Source organism: Phoenix dactylifera, chromosome 12 (assembly GCF_051530095.1).
Source record: "Phoenix dactylifera cultivar Ajwa chromosome 12, Ajwa_hap1_PhDact_Kaust_v1.1, whole genome shotgun sequence".
NCBI lineage: Eukaryota > Viridiplantae > Streptophyta > Magnoliopsida > Arecales > Arecaceae > Phoenix > Phoenix dactylifera.
The window spans coordinates 28,847,298-28,866,763 of NC_143201.1; the positions used below are offsets into that span (position 1 = coordinate 28,847,298).

Sequence of the window (19,466 nt, forward strand, 5' to 3'; positions counted from 1 at the left end):
GCTCCGTCTCTTCATTTTCAGCATAGTTAGCTTCTTCTTCGATATTTTGAGAAGAACTTCTACACTCCGAAGCAAAATGACCATATTTTTGACAATTATAGCAACGAATTCGAGATTTATCATACTTCCCTCCATTTGATCTCGAATTGTTTCCTCTTCCACGTCCTCTTGATTGATACCATTCTTGCTTCTTTTCTTCTTTGTTGGATGATCCACGACCACCTCTTCCTCTACCACGTCCATTTCCACGTCCACGACCTCTTTCGCCTTTCCAACTACGATCTTCTTTTTCTTTCAAAGAGACTTTTGTTTGTAACATTTGCTCTAAAGTCTCTTGCTTCTTGACAACCTTCTCTTCATGAGCTTGTAGTGACCCCATGAGTTGATCGATTGTCATGGAGTCTAGATCTTTGGACTCTTCAATGGCTACAACAATAAAATTGAACTTGGGATCCAGTGAACGAAGGATTTTTTCAATAACCCTTGTATCACTCACATTTTCGCCGTACCTCCTTAGTTGATTTACGACGGTCAACACCCTTGAAGAGTAATCCGAGATTGATTCGGATTCTTTCATATGTAAGGCTTCAAATTCACCACGCAAAGATTGAAGACGAATCTTCTTGACTTTGTCAACTCCTTGATAGGAGTTTTGGAGAATCTCCCAAGTTTGCTTCGAAGAAGTTGCATTAGCAACTCGTTGTAGCATGCCATCATCCAAACATTGATGGATGATCATGATGGCCTTCCGATCCTTCTTTCTTGTGGCTTGTAAGGACTCCTTTTGAGCTGGAGTCAAGAAATCTTCACTCTCCGATTCCGTGTAGCCTTTGTCAACGATCTCCCACAAATCTTGAGATCCCAAGATTGCCTTCATACGGATACACCAATTTTCATAGTTATCCTTGGTGAACCGCGGCATAAGAAACGGAAGCATTCCATTTGCCATCACTCTTTCTCACAAGAAAAGTCTTGGCTCTGATACCAGTTTGTTGGAAATCAAGAGGATTCACACTCACAAATTATTCTATGGAAGAAAAGTGGAGAGGATTTTGGGCACACATGAATAACTTGTATTCCACTTATTTTTAAAACAACTAGAGTACATGAATATTTATAGGCATCATTAGATGGTCTTTTAACCTTCCTAATTGAATTGGTCATTACACCATTCATAATCCCAAATAAATCTCAAATAACTTCCTCTAAATAAATCCCTTATAACTCCATGTAACTCCCACATGACTAAAAACTCAAAAGACATGTAACTCCCACATGACCAAAAACCCAAAAGACATGTAACTCCTCACCATACTAATATGCAATTACAAAATAAAACCATAAGTTACTAATATTAAAAAACAAGTTTAATAACCAACAGAGGTAAGGAGAGGTGATAGACAGTGGTGTTCGGGTGGAGGTAGAGGTAGGATAAGGATATGAGGAGGTGGAGGTTTAGGTATGGTGGTAGTGTCAAGTGATGGCCATGTCAACGTACGCGAGAGGGGTCGATGGTGGTTGTCGGATGGCAACCATTGGTTAGGGGGCGGGATTGGGTTTGAAGGGCTATGCGGTGATGGTGGTAATCAAGCAATGGCCATAGTGGGAACAAAGAAGGAAAGGTAGAGGGGCCTAATGGTGGTGGTCCTCAAGCGGTAACGTCAAAAGAGAGGAAGAGGACAAGTTGGAATGGTGGGTAGTAGAGCGGTAGTTCAGCCGAGAATATGATGGACGGAGGGAGGAGAGAGTGGTAAGCATACTTGGATTGAAACCCAAATGCACAGACATGAGGACCTAGATAACGTATAAGAAAATGGGGATGGGGAGTCAAGCGGGATAACATGAAATATTATAAGATAGAAGAAACCTTGAGGATTTTTTTTTTTTTTTTTTGGCATAATGGCGGCTCACATGCGATGGGTGTGGGTGCAGCCAACAATATCAGAAAAAAGAAGAAAACGCGGGGGGTAATTAATACGCAGACATGTGGTCTTCCCAAATAAAACCTCGAGAGTGGTGAGCTGCGAAGGAAACAACCTAGTAAGCAGCACTATTCGCCTCCATGGAGACATGTATGGCCTGATAGGAACCACACTCATCTAAAAGTCTACAGATGTCGTGGAGCAACGATCTACTATCAGTACCGCATCCCCGACCCTGAACCCACTTGATAACCGTAGCCGAGTCTTCCTCAAGGAGGATGCGGTCTAAACCCAGCATATGCCTCCCATAGTTGATATCCTCTCATGCGACTCTGAGCTCCGCACTGACGACAGACGTGTCGAAAATCTGCCGACTCTTTGCCGCTATCAGTCTGGCGTCGTGGTCTCTAATAATTTTTTTTTTAGCTTCAAGTTTTGCATCCCAAATGGCCATCCAATTCTTAGTGGGCTTTCTATCCCCATGATTCAAAATCTCTACCCTTCCAAAACATTTTATCATGTAAGGAAAGAGCCAATTTTCAGTGCTTCATAGACACCACAAATTTCACATTTTTTGCCATGTCTCCGTCGCATGACACCTCATAGGCACAATTAGGGCACACCTGCCAAAAGAGGGGAATGTATTGTCCATCCAACAATAGAGAAGGCAAAAAAAAAAAAAAATCAAAAATCAAAAATCAAAGGTAGGACATGGATCACCGCATAGGACAGGGATCGGTGCTTTGGAGATCTACCACATCCATGCTTTTTTAGCTTCATGACATTTTGCACTTCAATGTTGATTCATGTATCTATACTAGAGTTGTGTAATCCAGCCGTCCAAAAAATAAAAAATAAAAAACGAAACTAACAATATCATCCCTTGCATGATTCCGCTACCTTGCAAAGGCATTGATGCGAATTATAGATTGATAGCCCATAGAAACAGATGCTTTAGTGGGCTTTTGAAATGACGTTGTTTCATTCCTTAGGTAAATAAGCCATGTCCACATGAATATCTTTTAAGCATTTTTTGCATATCTTTGTAATGAACTATCATCGAACACAATTTACATCTTTGCTAAGGAAGACGATATATACTTAATAGTGGCCCATCATGGATGCATTAAAAGAAAACGTCTTTCCTTTTTTTTTTTTTGTTGCTACTTATAATGAATTTTTTGGGTATCAGATATTAATTAATTGCTCGAACTGTAGTTATTCTGTTTTCATCAAAAAAGAAAAAAGAAAAACTGTAGTTAATCTGATTTACAAAATTGATTGCTATTTTAGCATACTGATTGTTTGGCATCAAGCTATCAGTCTCTGAGTTCAATCTTGGTGTCACCTGATAAAATAATTCAGAAACTGGCCTTTGAAAACCTTGATCTAAAACCACACTAGAGCAAACCTTTATGATGGCACGTTTTCACCAAAGCATCTTCCCCGTACAAAGATGCAAGACTTGGGTCCCGCTCTATTTTAAATTAATGATGACATTGCTACAAGCATGCGTGGCACGTGCAGCGGCAAGCCGGCATCGGCGGTGCAGGTGGTTGTTCTGCAAGGAGAAAAAGATCCACAAAGAGGTTATCGGTCGGTCCGTCGGATAATTTTGTACAATCAATCACAAATTGATACAGAAGGATACTTTAATGAACGGTCCAATTCATGAATTCTATAGAATATTCAATTCAATCATATAGGAATATTCAAACAAGCCTTACATAGAAACAAGAAATTTTATGAGCTCAATTTTGTGCAATCAATCGATCCGTGTCACCTATATTGTCCCTCCAAAACTATCTCCTTTGCTTCTATATTACATCATACCTAAGCCAAAAGAAAACGTGATGCACAAGATCCATGCAAGCAAAAGACTGGTGTCAATTGCTAAAAATAATAATCCTAAATTATTCGTGAAATGGACGCAATGTATACTAACTACAGGAGGACTCCGAGGGGTGAGTCAGTCCTAGGACTCTGCGTGGTCCATAGAAATAAACGGAGGTCCGGCTCCTGGCGCTTGTGCGCCCGCTGATGACACGATATCACAAGATACAGTGGATCAAACTGATAAAATTTAATTTTTTTGTTAACTTGATGAAAATTTAGAGAATCATTTCTAAGTTTACGGCAGAGTCTTCGAGGGCAGAAGGGCCCATCCGAAGGTTATGATGGATAGAGCTATCTATCAAGCTAGTGAGGTATCCGAGGCTATTATGACTCCTTCATCTGGGATAGCTAGGGACATCTGGAATTCTCCTTGTGCTGCTTTAACGCCTAGGTATGTACTTATATCATAGGAGCCCCTACCCCCGGCTATCTTAAGGTGAACTTTGATGGCAATCTGTCCGCTAGTGGAGGAGGCACGGGTGCTGCCTTTGTGATTAGGGATCATAAGTCCAGACTGATTGTGGCTCCTCCTAATTAGGCACGCACCTTTGAGTCATCTGTCCTGAGGGTGGAGCTCAGGGCAACATGAGAAAGTGTCTCCTATGAGAGGCGAGTTCTAGAGACCAGTGTGTCATCCTAGAGGGGGACTCAGTAGAGGTGGTAGAGTGGATTCTACAGGAGAGGCTGCGGGTCTTCAACCAGTCGCTTCTAGAGGACGTCAGATGGTTATTAGAGGAGTGTGCAGTGTTCCAGGTTGGCCATGTATTCCGGAAGATGAATAAAGCTGCTGACTGAGTCGCCTCCTTTGCTGCTCATCATTTTGGAGAGATTTTGTGGACCCACTATGTACCTATTACTCCACCGTTGTAGAGTATTTTAATTTTTGACTCTGTTGGCGATGCTCACGAGAGATTAGTATGAGCGGCTGGTTTACCCACAACAACAACAAAAAAAAAAAAAAAAAAAAGGTTTGAAGTATCATTTTGATTCTCTATAATCATAGAGAATTTAGCTGACTTTTTACCAAGGTGATGGAGATTTAGAGAATCAGTTTGATCCTCTCTATTAGTGTTAGTTATCGTGTGGAAGCTTGCAGGATGACATTGCGATCGCCCATTGTACGAGAACAGTCCACATGCCAATAATTGGCAAGGCTAGCTGTACCAGGCTAAACGGGCATGTCGCCAAAGGAGCGAACAAATTGAGCTGGAAAGATGGATTATGTCAAACAGCTAGTTTCTTTTCTCCATTAAAAACGGGGAGCCATTGATGAATTGATTGAGGGCCTGTGTTCCATGACTAACAAAACTTCTTCATTTGACCCAATTATATGAGTTTTCAGATCCCATGGTACAAAGGACCCAATCATGTACTCGAGTAAAAATAATTATTATTTAAATAGTTATCTAATTATTTATAAAACAAGATTCCCAGGATATATGGTGTTGAATCCAGAAGTATTGGATCGTAGGAGCTATCATCCATACATCTAGGCTAGAGCTGATTATGGGTCAGATCTGAGCATAAAAAAATATCAAAATTTAAATAGATCTGGCACGGAGTTCTACTAAAAATGAATATAATTTAGGCTCGTGGCCAGGCTTATAATCAACTCTAATCTAGATCTTCTTGTTGAACAAGAAATTGCATCTAACAAAATCTTGTTTAAACTATTTATTATTATTATTATTATTATTTTGGAGGCTAGGCTTGGGAATCCCCACCCATATATGGTTAGACTGGTTTGAGCCTCAAATGCAGGATTTCCACTTCAAAAAATTTTCACCTATCTTTGCAGAATAGAAGAGTATCAGCAATGTAGGTGCCTTCGGATGTGTAAAGTGCCGAACATCAAATTAAATAGAAGGTAAAACTTTGGAGTTGTTCAAATATTCAACTTGTAAATCTGCATGGAAGCGGAAGCAACGAATGCTACATAGATATATAACACTTAAAAAAAGATTCTACCATCCATTTGGACAACCTACGGCAGCTTCGGATATTTGGGACGTTCCTTAAGCTCCAATAGCGACTAGGATGATTTTCATCATTTGGAAGCTTTGACCCCAAAATCTTTTCAAGAAAAACTTCGATGGCAGCATTAGTGATGGCGGCGGGAAAAAAGAAATTGGCTTTACGGCCAGAGGCATTCGAGAGTGACTCGGCCATCATGATTGGAAAGATCCATAAACAGTTTGCGTCCATGCATAAACTACCCTGTTCCTGGATATCTGGCAGTGTGCAAGCTTAACCCCGCGTGGTCAGCCGGATACTGGTGGGATAGCATTTGCCAGCATGGAACAGCAGTAGTTTTAATTTCACCAAAAACCACGCCAAAACGGGTCAAAAGGTCAACAAGGTTCAAAAAATCCAAATTGCACCCAACCCACCTCCATCAGCGTACCAATTCCTGCAACCAAGTGACAGTACCCGGTGCCGACATTAACGAAGTAGGAGATGTCGAGCTCGAGACTGCACAAAAAAACGTAGAGTCCCCACTACGTATGAATTCGCACCACATCATTTCGCACGTGAATCTTCTTTTGTCAGCCGAAAAAAAATCGGGACCCAATTTCCTTCTCTCTCGCCATCTCCCACCCAATAACACCACTCCCGGTCAAACACCTTCATTCCTGGTCCATACAAACCGAAATCCTGCAAACCAGATCCCGATATTCTCTCCGCCTTCTCTATTCCTTCCTTTTGGCTGTACACAGTACACTACGAGGATTCAGAAGACGAGCGGAAAAAAAACAAAAAAATTGAAAGAGAAGAAGGGAACTTTGATGGGTTCCGTTCCCTTCTCCATATCATCATCCCCCCTTCCTCCTCCTCCTCCTCCGTCCGAAGAACTAGATGAAGAACGCGCAAACGCCGCCACCGCTCTCCTCTCGAATCAGTCGTCCACCTGCTCTTCTCGTATATCTCCAACTGCCCCCCTCTTCTCCTTTTTGGTTCTCATCACCTGCCTCGCCGTCGCCACCGCCTTCGCCTTCGCCTTCCTCTTCTACTCTTCCTCCTCGTCCGCCTCTGCCCACCATTCTTCCATCTCCGATCCAAAAATCCCACCTTCGTTTCAGCGAGCACCCCTCGCCCGCCCTCTCGCCAAACTCCCACGCCCCGTCGTCATTCTCATCTCCTCCGATGGGTTCCGCTTCGGCTACCAGTTCAAGACCGCCGCCCCTAACATCCACCGCCTGATCGCCAATGGAACGGAGGCCGCGACCGGTCTGATCCCCGTCTTCCCGACGCTGACTTTCCCCAACCACTACTCCATTGTCACAGGGCTCTACCCGCCGTACCACGGCATCATCAATAACCACTTCGTCGATCCGGCGTCGGGGGATGTCTTCTCCATGAACAGCCACGAGCCTAAGTGGTGGCTCGGGGAGCCGCTCTGGGAGACCGCCGTCAACCAGGGGTTCAATGCCGCCACCTACTTCTGGCCCGGTTCCGAGGTAAAGAAAGGATCTTGGACCTGCCCTGCTAAGTTCTGCCGGAAATATGATGGCTCGGTGCCGTTTGAGCGGCGGGTGGACACTGTCTTGAGCTATTTTGATCTCCCCGGCAGTGAGATCCCTGTTTTCATTACACTATACTTTGAGGACCCGGATCATCAGGGCCATGAGGTCGGTCCCGACGACCCGGAGATCACTGCTGCAGTAGCTCGGATCGATCAAATGATCGGGAGATTGATCGCAGGGCTCGAAAAGAGAGGAATTTTCGAGGATGTCACGATCATTTTGTTGGGGGATCATGGAATGGTAGGTAATTGCGATCAAAAGCTAATTTTTCTCGATGATTTGTCTCCATGGATCCCTATTCCGCCTGACTGGATCCATTCCACCAGTCCAGTGCTGGCAATTCGACCTCCTCCTGATGTTTCTCCATCAGATGTGGTAGCCAAAATGAATGCAGGATTGAGATCGGGGAAGGTCGAGCATGGAAATTACCTGAAAATGTTCCTTAAAGAGGATTTACCCAGTCGGCTTCACTATTCAGCGAGTTACAGGATTCCACCAATCATTGGGCTGCTGGAAGAAGGGTACAAGATCGAACTGAAGAGGCCGAAGAGGAACGAGTGCGGAGGAAGCCATGGCTATGACAATGCTTTCTTTTCGATGAGGACCATCTTTATATCCCACGGACCTCAGTTTGAGAGGGGCAGGAAGGTGCCATCTTTCGAGAATGTTGAAATATACAATGTGATCGCTTCCATTCTTAAGTTGAAGGGAGCTCCAAACAACGGATCGGCTTCATTTCCAAGTACCATTCTTCTATCAAGTGCTTGAGGTGATGTTCGACTTATGCCATAGTAATTGTAGATCGTTTTGAATAATGTTGGTAATTCGACTTCATTGATAGGGCTGCCAGCATTTCTTTGGCCATATATTTTGATAACCTTATTTCTTCCACCCTCTGGCTTAGAGCATTCCAGCAGGGGGTTGGTCCACCATGTTGGCACTTGGCTTTGTTCTTCCTGATCTTAATCTTCTCTCATCTGGTAGAAATTTTATGTGTCTCTGCAGAATAGTTCATGAAATTTATGGTTTACAGGATAGTTCATGAAATGCTTCATTACTTGTCATACGGAAAAATTATTTGCATTGCTATTTCCTGTATGTCTTGGAATACTTCAGTGGGACCATTGAATGATTGAAAGAATTGAGACAGTGATACTATATTTGGTTCTGATGTTGGATTATAATTTATTTGACTCATCCTGTTCTAGATCCAGATAATGTTTAATAACATGCGAACTCATTTCAAGACAAGCATATCTGATTGAAAATGCTTGCACAAGAGAGTCTGCCAGATATTGCCTTTACAATGTTTTCACCACCTAAAATACAAATTCAAATGCAAGGGATGATTTTTATAACAGCAAGTAACAATAATAAGAAGTGACAGAGCTGTGTATTTTCATGGAGCAATGAGTACATAACAAAGAGTTTTTAGATTGTCTTCAATCATGTGTTTGTTTTGTCTGTTACAATTAACAACATATATGCTTGTGCTCACAGGGTCTTCATCAAAGCAATTTTATCTGCTTTTTTATATCTCTTATGATTTTTGATGCAATGACTGGAGTCCCGCTTTATTTTACGGTTACATTTTACAGTCCTGGAAAAGCTTAGATGTGCATTTCTCTTTTTCTGTGGGACTGAGATTAGCTTTCTTTGTGAAAATCTATGTATTAATTAGCATGCTCCTATAAGGATGAGTTTCTTTACTTGTTTCTTGATATCTTTACTTTCTATTATATTTGCTAGCTAACCCCTTGCATTGTTGGGTTCATGTATTCTAAGAATATCATGAAATTGTGCATCCTCCTGCATTGTTCAGACTAGCATAGAAGTTGAATTTCTATGGATTATCATATGAAGTTCTAAACTTTTTCTTGTAAAACATTTAATTAGGGAGAATTGCTGAAATATTATTACTTGCTTATTAGTGCATAACCATAATGACTAAGCTTTGTTCTCAAGGTTCTCCATTTTGGTATCGGATTTCGTAACGGTGCCACATTAATATAGTATCAGTACGGTACGGTACAAAATTTTTTTTGTGTACCGAGTGTCGGTACGCTACCCGTATCCAGTATTGGTACTGAACTGGTATGGTATGCCCCATACCATCCAATTCGGGCCGATACGGCGTACCATGCTTGTTCTGACTATCGCTTTTTTGAATCCTTGTTCATCAATCTTTCTTGCTAAATCCCAGGTTGATGTTGTTCTTGCGAAAAATCCTATCTATTTGTTTTTTTGCATGTATACTCCTCAAAAGTTTCTGCTATGATGCATGTTCAATAAGAACCGAAGAATGCTTTCTATTAATGATTTTGGAGTTCCATGGATAGATTCCTTTTCTGTTCAGAAAATATCAAATGCACAAAACTTAGTTCATGAGAAATGTTTCTTTGAAAAGAAGTAATGAAATTTTCTAATGCTTGCATAATAAGACATTCTGCCAGCAACTATTAGCTTAGTCGATCGGCATCTTTCTCCTAAAGGCTTGCCCTTGGAAGAGGTCCAGGTTTCAAATCAATGTATTACTCGAAAAGTAAAATAAGATCCTATGGAAATTTTTAACTTTGGTTTAAATCAGATTACCTATTTGACCACTTTGATACTATTGATCCTTCTAATGGATATGAAAAATCAGCTGCTATTCATTTTCTGGAGTAACTTCATGCAAGACAGTTGAAAACGGCAAATGATTGTTTGCCTACCCTCATTGTGGATATCTCATCTGGTTTTATTTGGCAACTTCTTGTTTTATGAAAAAAATAGTCTCTTGCAGTGCAGATTTGGCTTGGCTTGGCCCATATGGTTCTCCCATCTGCTTCAGGCCTGCAGTTGGATGTCAATGGGGTGCCATGTGGGCTTAGTATTTTTGGACAACTTGAATGCTGACAATATGATTTGGTCAGAATGCAACGAGCAGAGGCCACCACTTCTCTAAAAAAATCTACCTAAACGATTATAATTTTTTGTATATGAATAGATTGATCCAGTCATAGTTTCAATATTCTCGAAAATACCTTGAATTATTCTCAATGTTTTCCTTTGTCAAATAATTTCCGGTTTCTTCTTGGACAATTAAGCTAACCAAGAATTATCCAATTACTCATAAATGCTATGATTTATTTATGAATATCCATAACATGCTCATGCTTTGGCTATTTGTTATCATTTTATTTTCTTCATATTCTTATTATTACAGGTGCAGTGTACACGACGAAAAATATAAGCGACTAGCTTTCTTATTTGATCATGGTTATTTTTGTATGCTTTGTCTTGGTCCTACTAAAATTTTCAAAGATTTTTGGTGATTTGTGTAATTTTTTTCTCAGTTCTATTAGGGAGAGAAGACCTGCACTATAATTATCCAAGTAATTGTTTCGGATTTTCGATGAAATTTTTGTATTTTTTCCCTCAATTTTTCATTTTTTGCGGAGGGAAGGAGATTTGCGTATGCTGTAATTATCCAAATTCAGATTTTCTAAATGCACCATCTTAGAGTTAACATAGAAACTTTGGTTGCTAAGTAGAGAGGGTGGATTGGGCCCTATTCACTATCCATTATACCTCCTTTTCCCCCTTCTTCTGGGGCATACAAATATTAGTATGAAAATTTGGTTTAACCCAACTTAATGGACTTTGAGCAATTATCTTAAGACCTTCAGAAATACTGGCACCTTTTCAGTACAAAGTCACAAAGTAAAAAACCAGGAGGGCTCTAAAACTAATAGTGGCCCCGAGATTTGTCGACACGAGTTGGAGACAGCGATTGGGCATGATACAATTATGAGCTTGAAGGAACGAGCTAAGATCCTCTCCATTCTATGCCCGACCCATCTATCACTTGAGGTAGCTCTAATTGCATTGTTTTTTTTTTTTCTGATCTTTTTGTAGGCTTGTGGGACAATCTTTCTTTGTTGTCATATGTCATGAGATTATTATTGTTGTCATGATTGCAGGGGCACTAAATGTTGAGAGTTTTCTATGTTGAGAGTTTTACAAGACTTCGGCCATCTCAAAAAGGTATAGACTCGCATCCATCCATTCACCCAATGCAAATAAATAGTGGATTGTGTTGGCAAGTCACATGGAGCTGGTGAAACCAAGCATAATTTAGTAGTTGTTTGTCAGGTGCTGCTATAACTAATGCGATACAAGGCTCCTTGAGGGTCACCATATGTATCTTTTAGCATGTTTGATAATTTAAGATGGTCCAAGAGTGTATTTTGTGAGGAAAAATACTTATTTTTTATTTTAAAAAATGCATGACTGGAGCTGTGTTTCATGCTCAAAGTGCAATGAAGAATACGGCTGAATTGATATCAGCCAAGAAAACATAATACTGAGTCATCAAGAAGATGCTCTGTGAGAAAAAAGAGCATACAAAAATATATGTTGAAATTTAGGATATAATGGTTCAGTTCATCTGCACATATCATTTAGCTCAAATGTCGTAAGGTGATTGAGGTATGCTTACTTTAGGATACATAAAATGTACCTCTGGTTGTTTTACCATGCATGTTTCACCCTATTGCTATGATTATCAGCAATATGCAAAAATTCAAACTTGGTTATTCTCCATGAGGAATGTTAGAGATGCATGCGCAGGGCAGCAACATAGGCTTATAATGTGTGCCAACTAATTCCAACGTTTCATAAGGGCTCCTGCCATACATTGCATTCGATTTTTCTAGTGCTCATTTGGCTGAGCTTGGATCTGGATTTAGATCAGTTAAATCTTAACTCTTGCTTTTTTGTACTTGTACCTAATTAGACCACTTGTATCAACGGAGCTAAGCTGTCGCTATGCACCGACAAGAAGCCAGGCTTGGGGGGGGGGACCGAGTCTTACAAATATTATCCTGTTCCTCAATCATACTGAATTTCATCAAGCTATAACCACAAATTAACAATAAACGACTAAGTTGAAGGACTTCCCTCACAACTTTGCTTCCAAGAATATTCCTTCATCAAAACAAAAAAACAAAAAATTGTTAAGAAAATGCGCTATCTAGTATTGGCTGCTAGCTATGAGCTCTCAAAGAGCAAATTGGCAGCAAGTTTGTTGTCCACCTGATTCAATGGCATTCAGTTGCCTGCATACGAGAGGTTAAAGGGAGCATCTTATATCAATGTCAATAAGTACACTGTTGCAGAGTATTGCTGATGCTGAAACATTGAAACTAGGATTCCTTTGTGCTAAAAGCAGAAAAAAGAAAATTTCATAGAAAATCTAGAGGACATAAGCTAGATCTATGATAGTTTCAGTTGCTGACAAGCACCACCCAGCAATACCAAGAGGGGCAGGCTCTGAACATACTGCTAAAAGAACAAGGGTAACTTGAAGTTTAATCTATTCATCGTATCTGCATGACTTTCAGCCAATATGCGTCGAACAGGTAGATAAGTAGCAATAATAATATAAGATTTATCGGGATGCCTGCAGCTTCAGAATCTAAGGAAACCTTAAGATTTGCACGGCTTAACAAAATCCAATGACAAAAGCACAATCTTATGCGAAAACAAACAGAAAAAGAGCAGCAGAACGCGCCACCGGCCTCTGCATCTTGGCATCAGAATTCCCGTGGGTGCACTCCACAGTGGATTTGTGTGCCGCCCACTGGAAAGCAGGAAGCAGCTTCTTGGTCTTTCCCTGGTTTGGAAATAGGACACCGAGCATGAGAGAGGTGAATTATTGAGCAGTACAAGTGGAGGAAAAGAGCAGTACATGGATCACGTTTACCATATGTCCATTCAAATGGCAGCCACCCATCCATTTACCTATGATTCTAGACAGAGAACAGCCCAGATCAAAAGAGTAAGCAGAGGCGAAGAACGAGATCGACTTCAAAGAAGCTGGTGGAAAGTAAAAAAACAATTCCAGATCACATGTCATGTCAATGATGAGATGTATTTGGACAGCATTACCATGCCATGTTACCCTGATAAAACCAAGGTGCTTGTCCCCTCTAGTGTTTCATTCCTACTCTAATAAATTTTATTGCGCTAGGATGCTTCATGGGCTACTATAAATATGGCTTTGGGGTGTCTGCTAAGTATGAAGGTGGCTTGAGAGGAGTGGGCAGTGAGTTGCAATATCTCTGTAGCAACCAAGTACTGTTTGGAGAAAATGGAGATCCCAGTGATCAACCTTGGAGAGATAGAGGGAGAAAGGAAGAGCAAAACAATGTCACTTCTCCATGAGGCATGCGAGAAGTGGGGGTTCTTTTGGGTAAGTAGAATAGAAATGGGTGTTTTTGTTTTATACTTTATGTTTGCAGAGTCATTTGAGGATAATTTTGCATGGATGACTCTGTGGCAGCTCGAGAACCATGGGATTGATGAGGGCCTGATGGATAAGATCAAGGGACTGGTGAACCAGCACTACGAGGAGAGCATGAAGGAGAGCTTCTACAGCTCAGATCTGGCAAAAGAATTGGGATGTAATATCAAAGCCTCTGATGTCGACTGGGAGAGCAGCTTCTTCTATCACCATCAGCCGGACTCGAACATCAACGACATTCCTGAACTACTTTGGTGAGTCTCTGATATAGTAGTCAGAGCTGGACTTCCTCCGTAAAACACAGAAGACAAGTTCACAACCTAACACAAGATTGCAACTCAAAAAGAAGTCAGGATCAAAAATAAAAAGTATATTAATCAACTATAAATTCATCTTACGGGAAAAAAGCAAGCTTATTCTTATTGGCTGTCATACTAGAACTTTCTGTTTAATGATGCAATTTATCATGCAGTGAAGTAATGCAGGAATATGTTGCACAATCGATCAAGTTGGCTGAAAGGCTTGCGGGACTTCTGAGTGAGAACCTTGGATTGGAAAAAGATTACATGAAGAAGGCATTCTCAGAGCCTTTTGTTGGGACAAAGGTGGCAAAATACCCAGAATGCTCTCAGCCAGAGCTGGTGATGGGCCTCCGAGGCCATACTGATGCTGGTGGAATCATCCTATTGCTCCAGGATGACAAGGTCCCAGGTCTTGAGTTCTTAAAGGATGGGGAGTGGGTGCCAGTACCTCCAACAAAAGGTTACAGAATCTTTGTGAACCTAGGTGATCAAGTGGAAGTGATGAGCAATGGGATTTACAAGAGTGTTCAGCACCATGTCCTTGCTGACAGAAATGGGAGCCGATTATCTATTGTTACATTCTATAATCCAGGGGCTAATGCTATCATTTCCCCAGCTCCAAAACTCGTTTATCCAGGTTGCTACCGTTTCCAAGACTACCTCAATTACTATTCCACCACTAAGTTTTCAGACAAGCTTGCTAGGTTCCAAACCATAAAGGAAATGCTGGTGCCATGACAGTAGCAGGACTGCTTGCTATCACTACTGAACATGAAGCTTCCTCCTAAAAAGTTTGTGGTGATATGTAACTGCTGAAGGATATTTGTAAAGGTTTGTGATCCAGTGTCTTTAATATGCCAGAGTGCTATATATAGTGTGGATTCTGCTTTTATGTTGTCTTTTGAGTCAACAATCCATGGACAACATCTTATTTTATGTTGTCTTTTGTACTTTACCGAGTGATTATATAAATCCTATGTTTGTCTGTCTGCTGCTTTTCAATTAATAAATCGAACATTAAGAAATCAAATACTCCAAATTTACTGGTGTATACAAATCAGGTCGACTGCCCAAGGATGAACAGTTCTATGGTCATCACTAGCAGCATTAGCCGACTCTGCCAAACTTCTCAACAGTCATAATCTAACATGACGAATCACTTTTCTTTGACCTAGAAATTTAGATTGATTTGATCTACGGACTTAATGAGAATGTTCAAATCTTACAATCAAAGGACAGATCCTAATACTTCATCGGTGAAGAGATTAGAGAGTGTGAAGCGGAGTGCTAATGGGTTGCCAGTCCAAGGACCCACTCAGTTGTGCTTTTTACTGGAATAATCGGTGAATCTAGGTCAAGCAAAAGTAAAACTCATCTCACGAATTAATTCAAGATGAACCCAAACCCAACTTCTATTAAACATTCCTACTTGAACACATTACCTGTACTTGATCCAAATCTCAGATTCTCCATGAGATTCTAAATTAGAAACCAGGATGAGACCTCAATCATGCTGGCCCACCAAAAAGTTGATGACTGAGGTAACAAATTTTTATCTGGCCAGAGTGATCTCTTCTATTCCCCATTTAATAATGAAACAAAAATATGCCCCACAGACCTTTCATCTAGACTGCCAAAGAAAAAGGGAAACATGGCAAAAAAGGGACCATCCTTCAAAGTTCTGAAGTCTTAAACAGATATAGTCTTTCCCAAACACAGCATACATACTGCAGTAACAAATAAAAAAGCCCAAGGCTTGAACCTTGCCTCAAGCCATTGCAATGTCAAATACTTAGTGGTTCATGCATTTGTTCTAAGGACATTCTATTTGGGTTAAAAGAACGTATATTGTTATTAACTGGATGTATGAATAAAAGATCAGACCATGCCTTCATTGTTCATGTTGTGTAGTCATTATCCATGTTGCAAAATCAGTTTCTACAACCAAGAGATTGATTCAGATACAGTGATAGCTGAGACCATACCAGGTAACAGAAAAAACAAAAGGGAAAAAAAATAAAAGATAATGTATAGGACTTGGGAAGCCTGTTTTAATAGTGTCGTCATGTGAGGATATATTTAGATTGTTAGCAAATGCACAAGAATTTGCATCATTTGCGGTTCAATATTCTGTATCAGATCTCTTTTAGATCTGTGGCAGTAAGTAATTAATATACTGCTTGCCTGGATTTTCGCATCAATAATATTAGGCTAAGCAAATTGGATCATTGCTCGGTCAATAATAGAGGGCTTCCATAAAATCATCCTATTAATCAAAATCAATATTCTTAATGGAAGATTCATTCCAAGATTTTGATTAGAAATAGTAGTTCAACATTTTTTTTTCTTTTGGCATTCGTTAATCAAGCAATTAACCTAAAAGCTCTGGAGATGTCAAATATTTTCCAACCCATTGCCTGTTTGTTAGTATGTGGTGTCAACAATACATATTAAGTTAAATAGGTATGTCCTTGGCATGAAAAATACATCTTAATTATTTTTCCTTTTGGAGAACAGAAGAAAATGCTACGCAATCCACCATGCTCAGACATCAAATAACATCCTCAAAAAGCTTTATTTTGAGCCATTTTAATCAAAATGTTGTTTAATCTAAGGTATGTTTCCACAATTCATTTATCAGCAGGCTTGTCCAGCTATTAGTGCTCCTTAACCACTTGATACAGGGTGTACTTTTAAAATCTTCTAATCTACTGTGTTCCAAGTCAATATATGAGAACATGTGTATTCGAAACAATAGTTAAGAGAGTCATTGGAGGGATCACAAGATATATATGCCAATATCGTCATGTCATTGTTTGCAACACTCTTAGATTTTACTGAAAAACCAATCTATCATTATGTTCTCCAATAGGGAGGACTGTTAATATGTGCTAACACAACAGCCAGGACAAAATTAAGCCTCACATCAAGGCCCAACAAATACTCTTCACCTCTTTGAAAGAACAGCAGGCAATCAAAATTGAGATATAACTCAACAGAGTTGGCAAATTTACTGACCAGCCAATTTTGATAATATAGATTTGGTCACGAAGGTGTCAGTCTTCCCAGCCGCTCTCTCCAACAAAACCCTGTGAATGCTCGATGCACGTCCACACTTGGTCACAAGACCTAACATGAAGTTCCCAAACTTCAGCGATGTCGAGAATTTGCCAGCCACTTCATCAATCAGGGACACGAGCCGGTCGGTAGTATCTGGCGTCAAGGGAACGTCCCAATTCAGTATATGCTGGAACAGCATAAACAGCGGCTCCGTCCATACCAACTCATCAAATATCAACTCCCGGTGGCAGGGCAGGCAGACCGGCCTCCTATCCTTAGATTCTCCACAGAGCAGCCTCTGGCAGAAGGCTGAAACATGAGACGGATGCAAGCATTCTCTCAGAATTCTAGTCATTGCATCACAGATCATGACATTGATTCCTTCCTTGCGAAGGGCCAGCGGGAGGAGAAGAGCCTCCACGGCAGCTGTTGGATGGAGCTTGCAGAAGCCAATTGTTGCCGATAGCAGAACACGGGAAGCTGTGCTCCGGAGGACCAGCAGCTTGGGAAGGGAAACGGAGCATAGAACATGGCTTGGCCATCCAACAAAGTTTAAGCCGTCTTCGCCCGCAAGATGTGATAGGAGGAGCGATACAGTTAAATCATCAGCTTCCCATGGTTCGGTCAGGCCCAGAACAGTAAGCTGATTCCCGGCTCCGGAGTCCAAGCAGAGCTGCCGGATTTCGCGGGCCAGTCGTATGGCTTCTGACGCGGAATCCGACGCTAAAAGGTCGGATTTTAAAGCGGATGCCCGGTTGTGAATCTGAGGATCAAGAGGAGGAAGAGGAGAAGCTGACGATGAAGATGACTCGGGTTCGCGATTTTGTCGAACTTGTTCTTGTTCTTCCTCTTGCTCGGTAACTAAGTCTATGGTTTCTTTTTTGTCGTCAGAAAAGAGCCCAAAAGCCCGACGAGCAGTCTTCGGCGATGGGCCGACGGGAAGAGGAAGCCAAGGAAGGAGAGGATTGGCGGCGGAGGCGGAATCCTTTAGCCATTGTGGCAGAGCATAAAAATCTTCTTCTTCTTCTGAGGCCTGTTGCAGATGCTGCTCCGGGAGCAGTGGTTCCAAGGGAGTCGGATCGGAAGAGGACACGGCGTCGAGCAGGTTAAGGGCGGCCTTTCGGACCCAGAAGTCAGGGGAGGCGGGGGTGTTGGAACCGAGAATGTGGGCGGCGAGGGAGCGGAGGCGGCGGCGGCAGAAGCGGTGGTTCTCGACGGCCAGGAAAGAGAGGATGCGGGATTGGAGGGTGGGAGGAAGGATTTGGATCCAGATGAGTTCGTGGCGTTCTGGGGAGGAAGAGGCCGTAGGTGCTTTGAGTTGGAGAGCGGAAGTGGGAGCGAGTAGAAGAGAGAGGAATGAGGAGGTGGAAGGAGGAAGTGGCGGAGCGTGCGGCTGGGAGCGGTGGTGGCGGCGGCGGTGGTTTTGGTTCTGGAACCAAAGAGAGGCTTCTCCCTCGGGGGAGGGAGAGCGGAGGAAGATTTGGAGAAGGGGAACCCACCGCTCCATTCTCCAACCGTGGGAGGCCCTGAGCCCGTTAAAAGGAGCAAGAAGCCCGTTAAAAAGGAGCAAGAAACGATTGCTGTGCCCAAAGGGTTGTTTCGAGTCAACTATTCTCGGCAACCTGGATGCCGGAACTAGTTCAACTGTGGTGGCAGTTTAAACAGGTTCCGGCAATCCAAGTACCGAAATATTTGAGTCGACTAGTCTCGGTACTTTACTCTTCAGTTGGCAGTTGCCGATCCGTGACTAGCTCAAGGACGGCTGGGACTATATTTGCAACTAGTTTGAATTAAGCTCCGGCAACCCAATCGCCGGGACGAACGTTCCTGGCAACTAGTCTCGGCATCTAGAATGCCGGGACTAGTTCAACTACCGCAGGGGCGCTATACTTGAGTTTGAAATGGTTCGAGCGCTAGGTCACGAACAGTGTCATCTAACCTACCACAATGGAATTATTTAAAGTTTTGTGATAACGAGCACCCTCTCTTCCTTGGCTACAATTTACCTTGATCCTTTCAATTGTTTCTAGTAGATCCACCACAGGTACCTTCCTTTCTACATATTATGCCCGCCAGAACAGCTACATTTTCAGCAGCCAGTCATTCTTCAACAAGCTTTACCTTCTAAATTTCACAGTAAATATGAATCTAGCAGCCTTTATATTAAATCCTAAAATAGCAGACTTCGCTTAGATATCACCTAATTATTCATTGCTAATTTGAAATTTGGGTTCACCCATATCTTTCGCACGAAATAATGAGTCAACATTTTTTGTGATGTGCACCATTGGATCGCGCAATAGCTGGTACGATATCTGTGCAAGCAGATGAAAACGAGAGTTCGAAGTGCTTTGAGATCTGTGTAAGGCATGATCTAATAGTTGACGTCATGAAAGAAGATCAATCATTCTTTCACACAAAAAAATACAACCCAGACCTTTGTAATTTTCAGCATGCCCCGTTGCCCCTTTATTTC

At 41.6% G+C, this 19,466-nt stretch overlaps 3 protein-coding genes across 7 annotated transcripts; 2 read left to right on the forward strand and 1 right to left on the reverse strand.

Moving 5' to 3' along the window:
- Positions 1 to 6,471: 6,471 nt before the first annotated feature.
- LOC103709625 (nucleotide pyrophosphatase/phosphodiesterase 1-like) lies at positions 6,472 to 12,914 on the forward strand. Of its 4 annotated transcripts, none has more exons than XR_015971642.2 (3): positions 6,472 to 8,111; positions 10,548 to 11,194; positions 11,305 to 11,685. XR_015971642.2 is itself a non-coding variant. In XM_088707996.2 (2 exons), exon 1 carries the CDS (start codon positions 6,605 to 6,607, stop codon positions 8,108 to 8,110), a length of 1,506 nt encoding a protein of 501 aa, XP_088564122.2. In that variant the 5' UTR covers positions 6,472 to 6,604; the 3' UTR covers position 8,111; positions 11,305 to 11,443. The 4 variants fall into 4 exon arrangements, 1 of the variants encoding a protein (XP_088564122.2); XR_015971643.2 differs by having other exon boundaries at positions 11,031 to 11,194; XR_016398137.1 differs by lacking the exon at positions 6,472 to 8,111 and adding an exon at positions 12,792 to 12,914 and having other exon boundaries at positions 11,056 to 11,194; positions 11,305 to 11,368.
- Positions 12,797 to 18,958, reverse strand: LOC103709583 (fanconi anemia group E protein FANCE protein). 2 transcript variants are annotated; one of them, XM_008795019.5, is made up of 2 exons: positions 16,949 to 18,958; positions 12,797 to 12,998 (listed from the first exon to the last, which is right to left on the reverse strand). In XM_008795019.5, exons 1-2 carry the CDS (start codon positions 18,495 to 18,497, stop codon positions 12,919 to 12,921), a joined length of 1,629 nt encoding a protein of 542 aa, XP_008793241.5. In that variant the 5' UTR covers positions 18,498 to 18,958; the 3' UTR covers positions 12,797 to 12,918. The 2 variants fall into 2 exon arrangements, with proteins under 2 accessions (XP_008793241.5, XP_088564121.2); XM_088707995.2 differs by having other exon boundaries at positions 12,797 to 13,948.
- LOC103709582 (1-aminocyclopropane-1-carboxylate oxidase 1) lies at positions 13,442 to 14,919 on the forward strand. Its single transcript, XM_008795018.6, has 3 exons — positions 13,442 to 13,577; positions 13,668 to 13,882; positions 14,101 to 14,919. The coding sequence occupies exons 1-3, from the start codon at positions 13,476 to 13,478 to the stop codon at positions 14,666 to 14,668; spliced, it is 885 nt and encodes a 294-aa protein (XP_008793240.4). The 5' UTR covers positions 13,442 to 13,475; the 3' UTR covers positions 14,669 to 14,919.
- Positions 18,959 to 19,466: the final 508 nt, after the last annotated feature.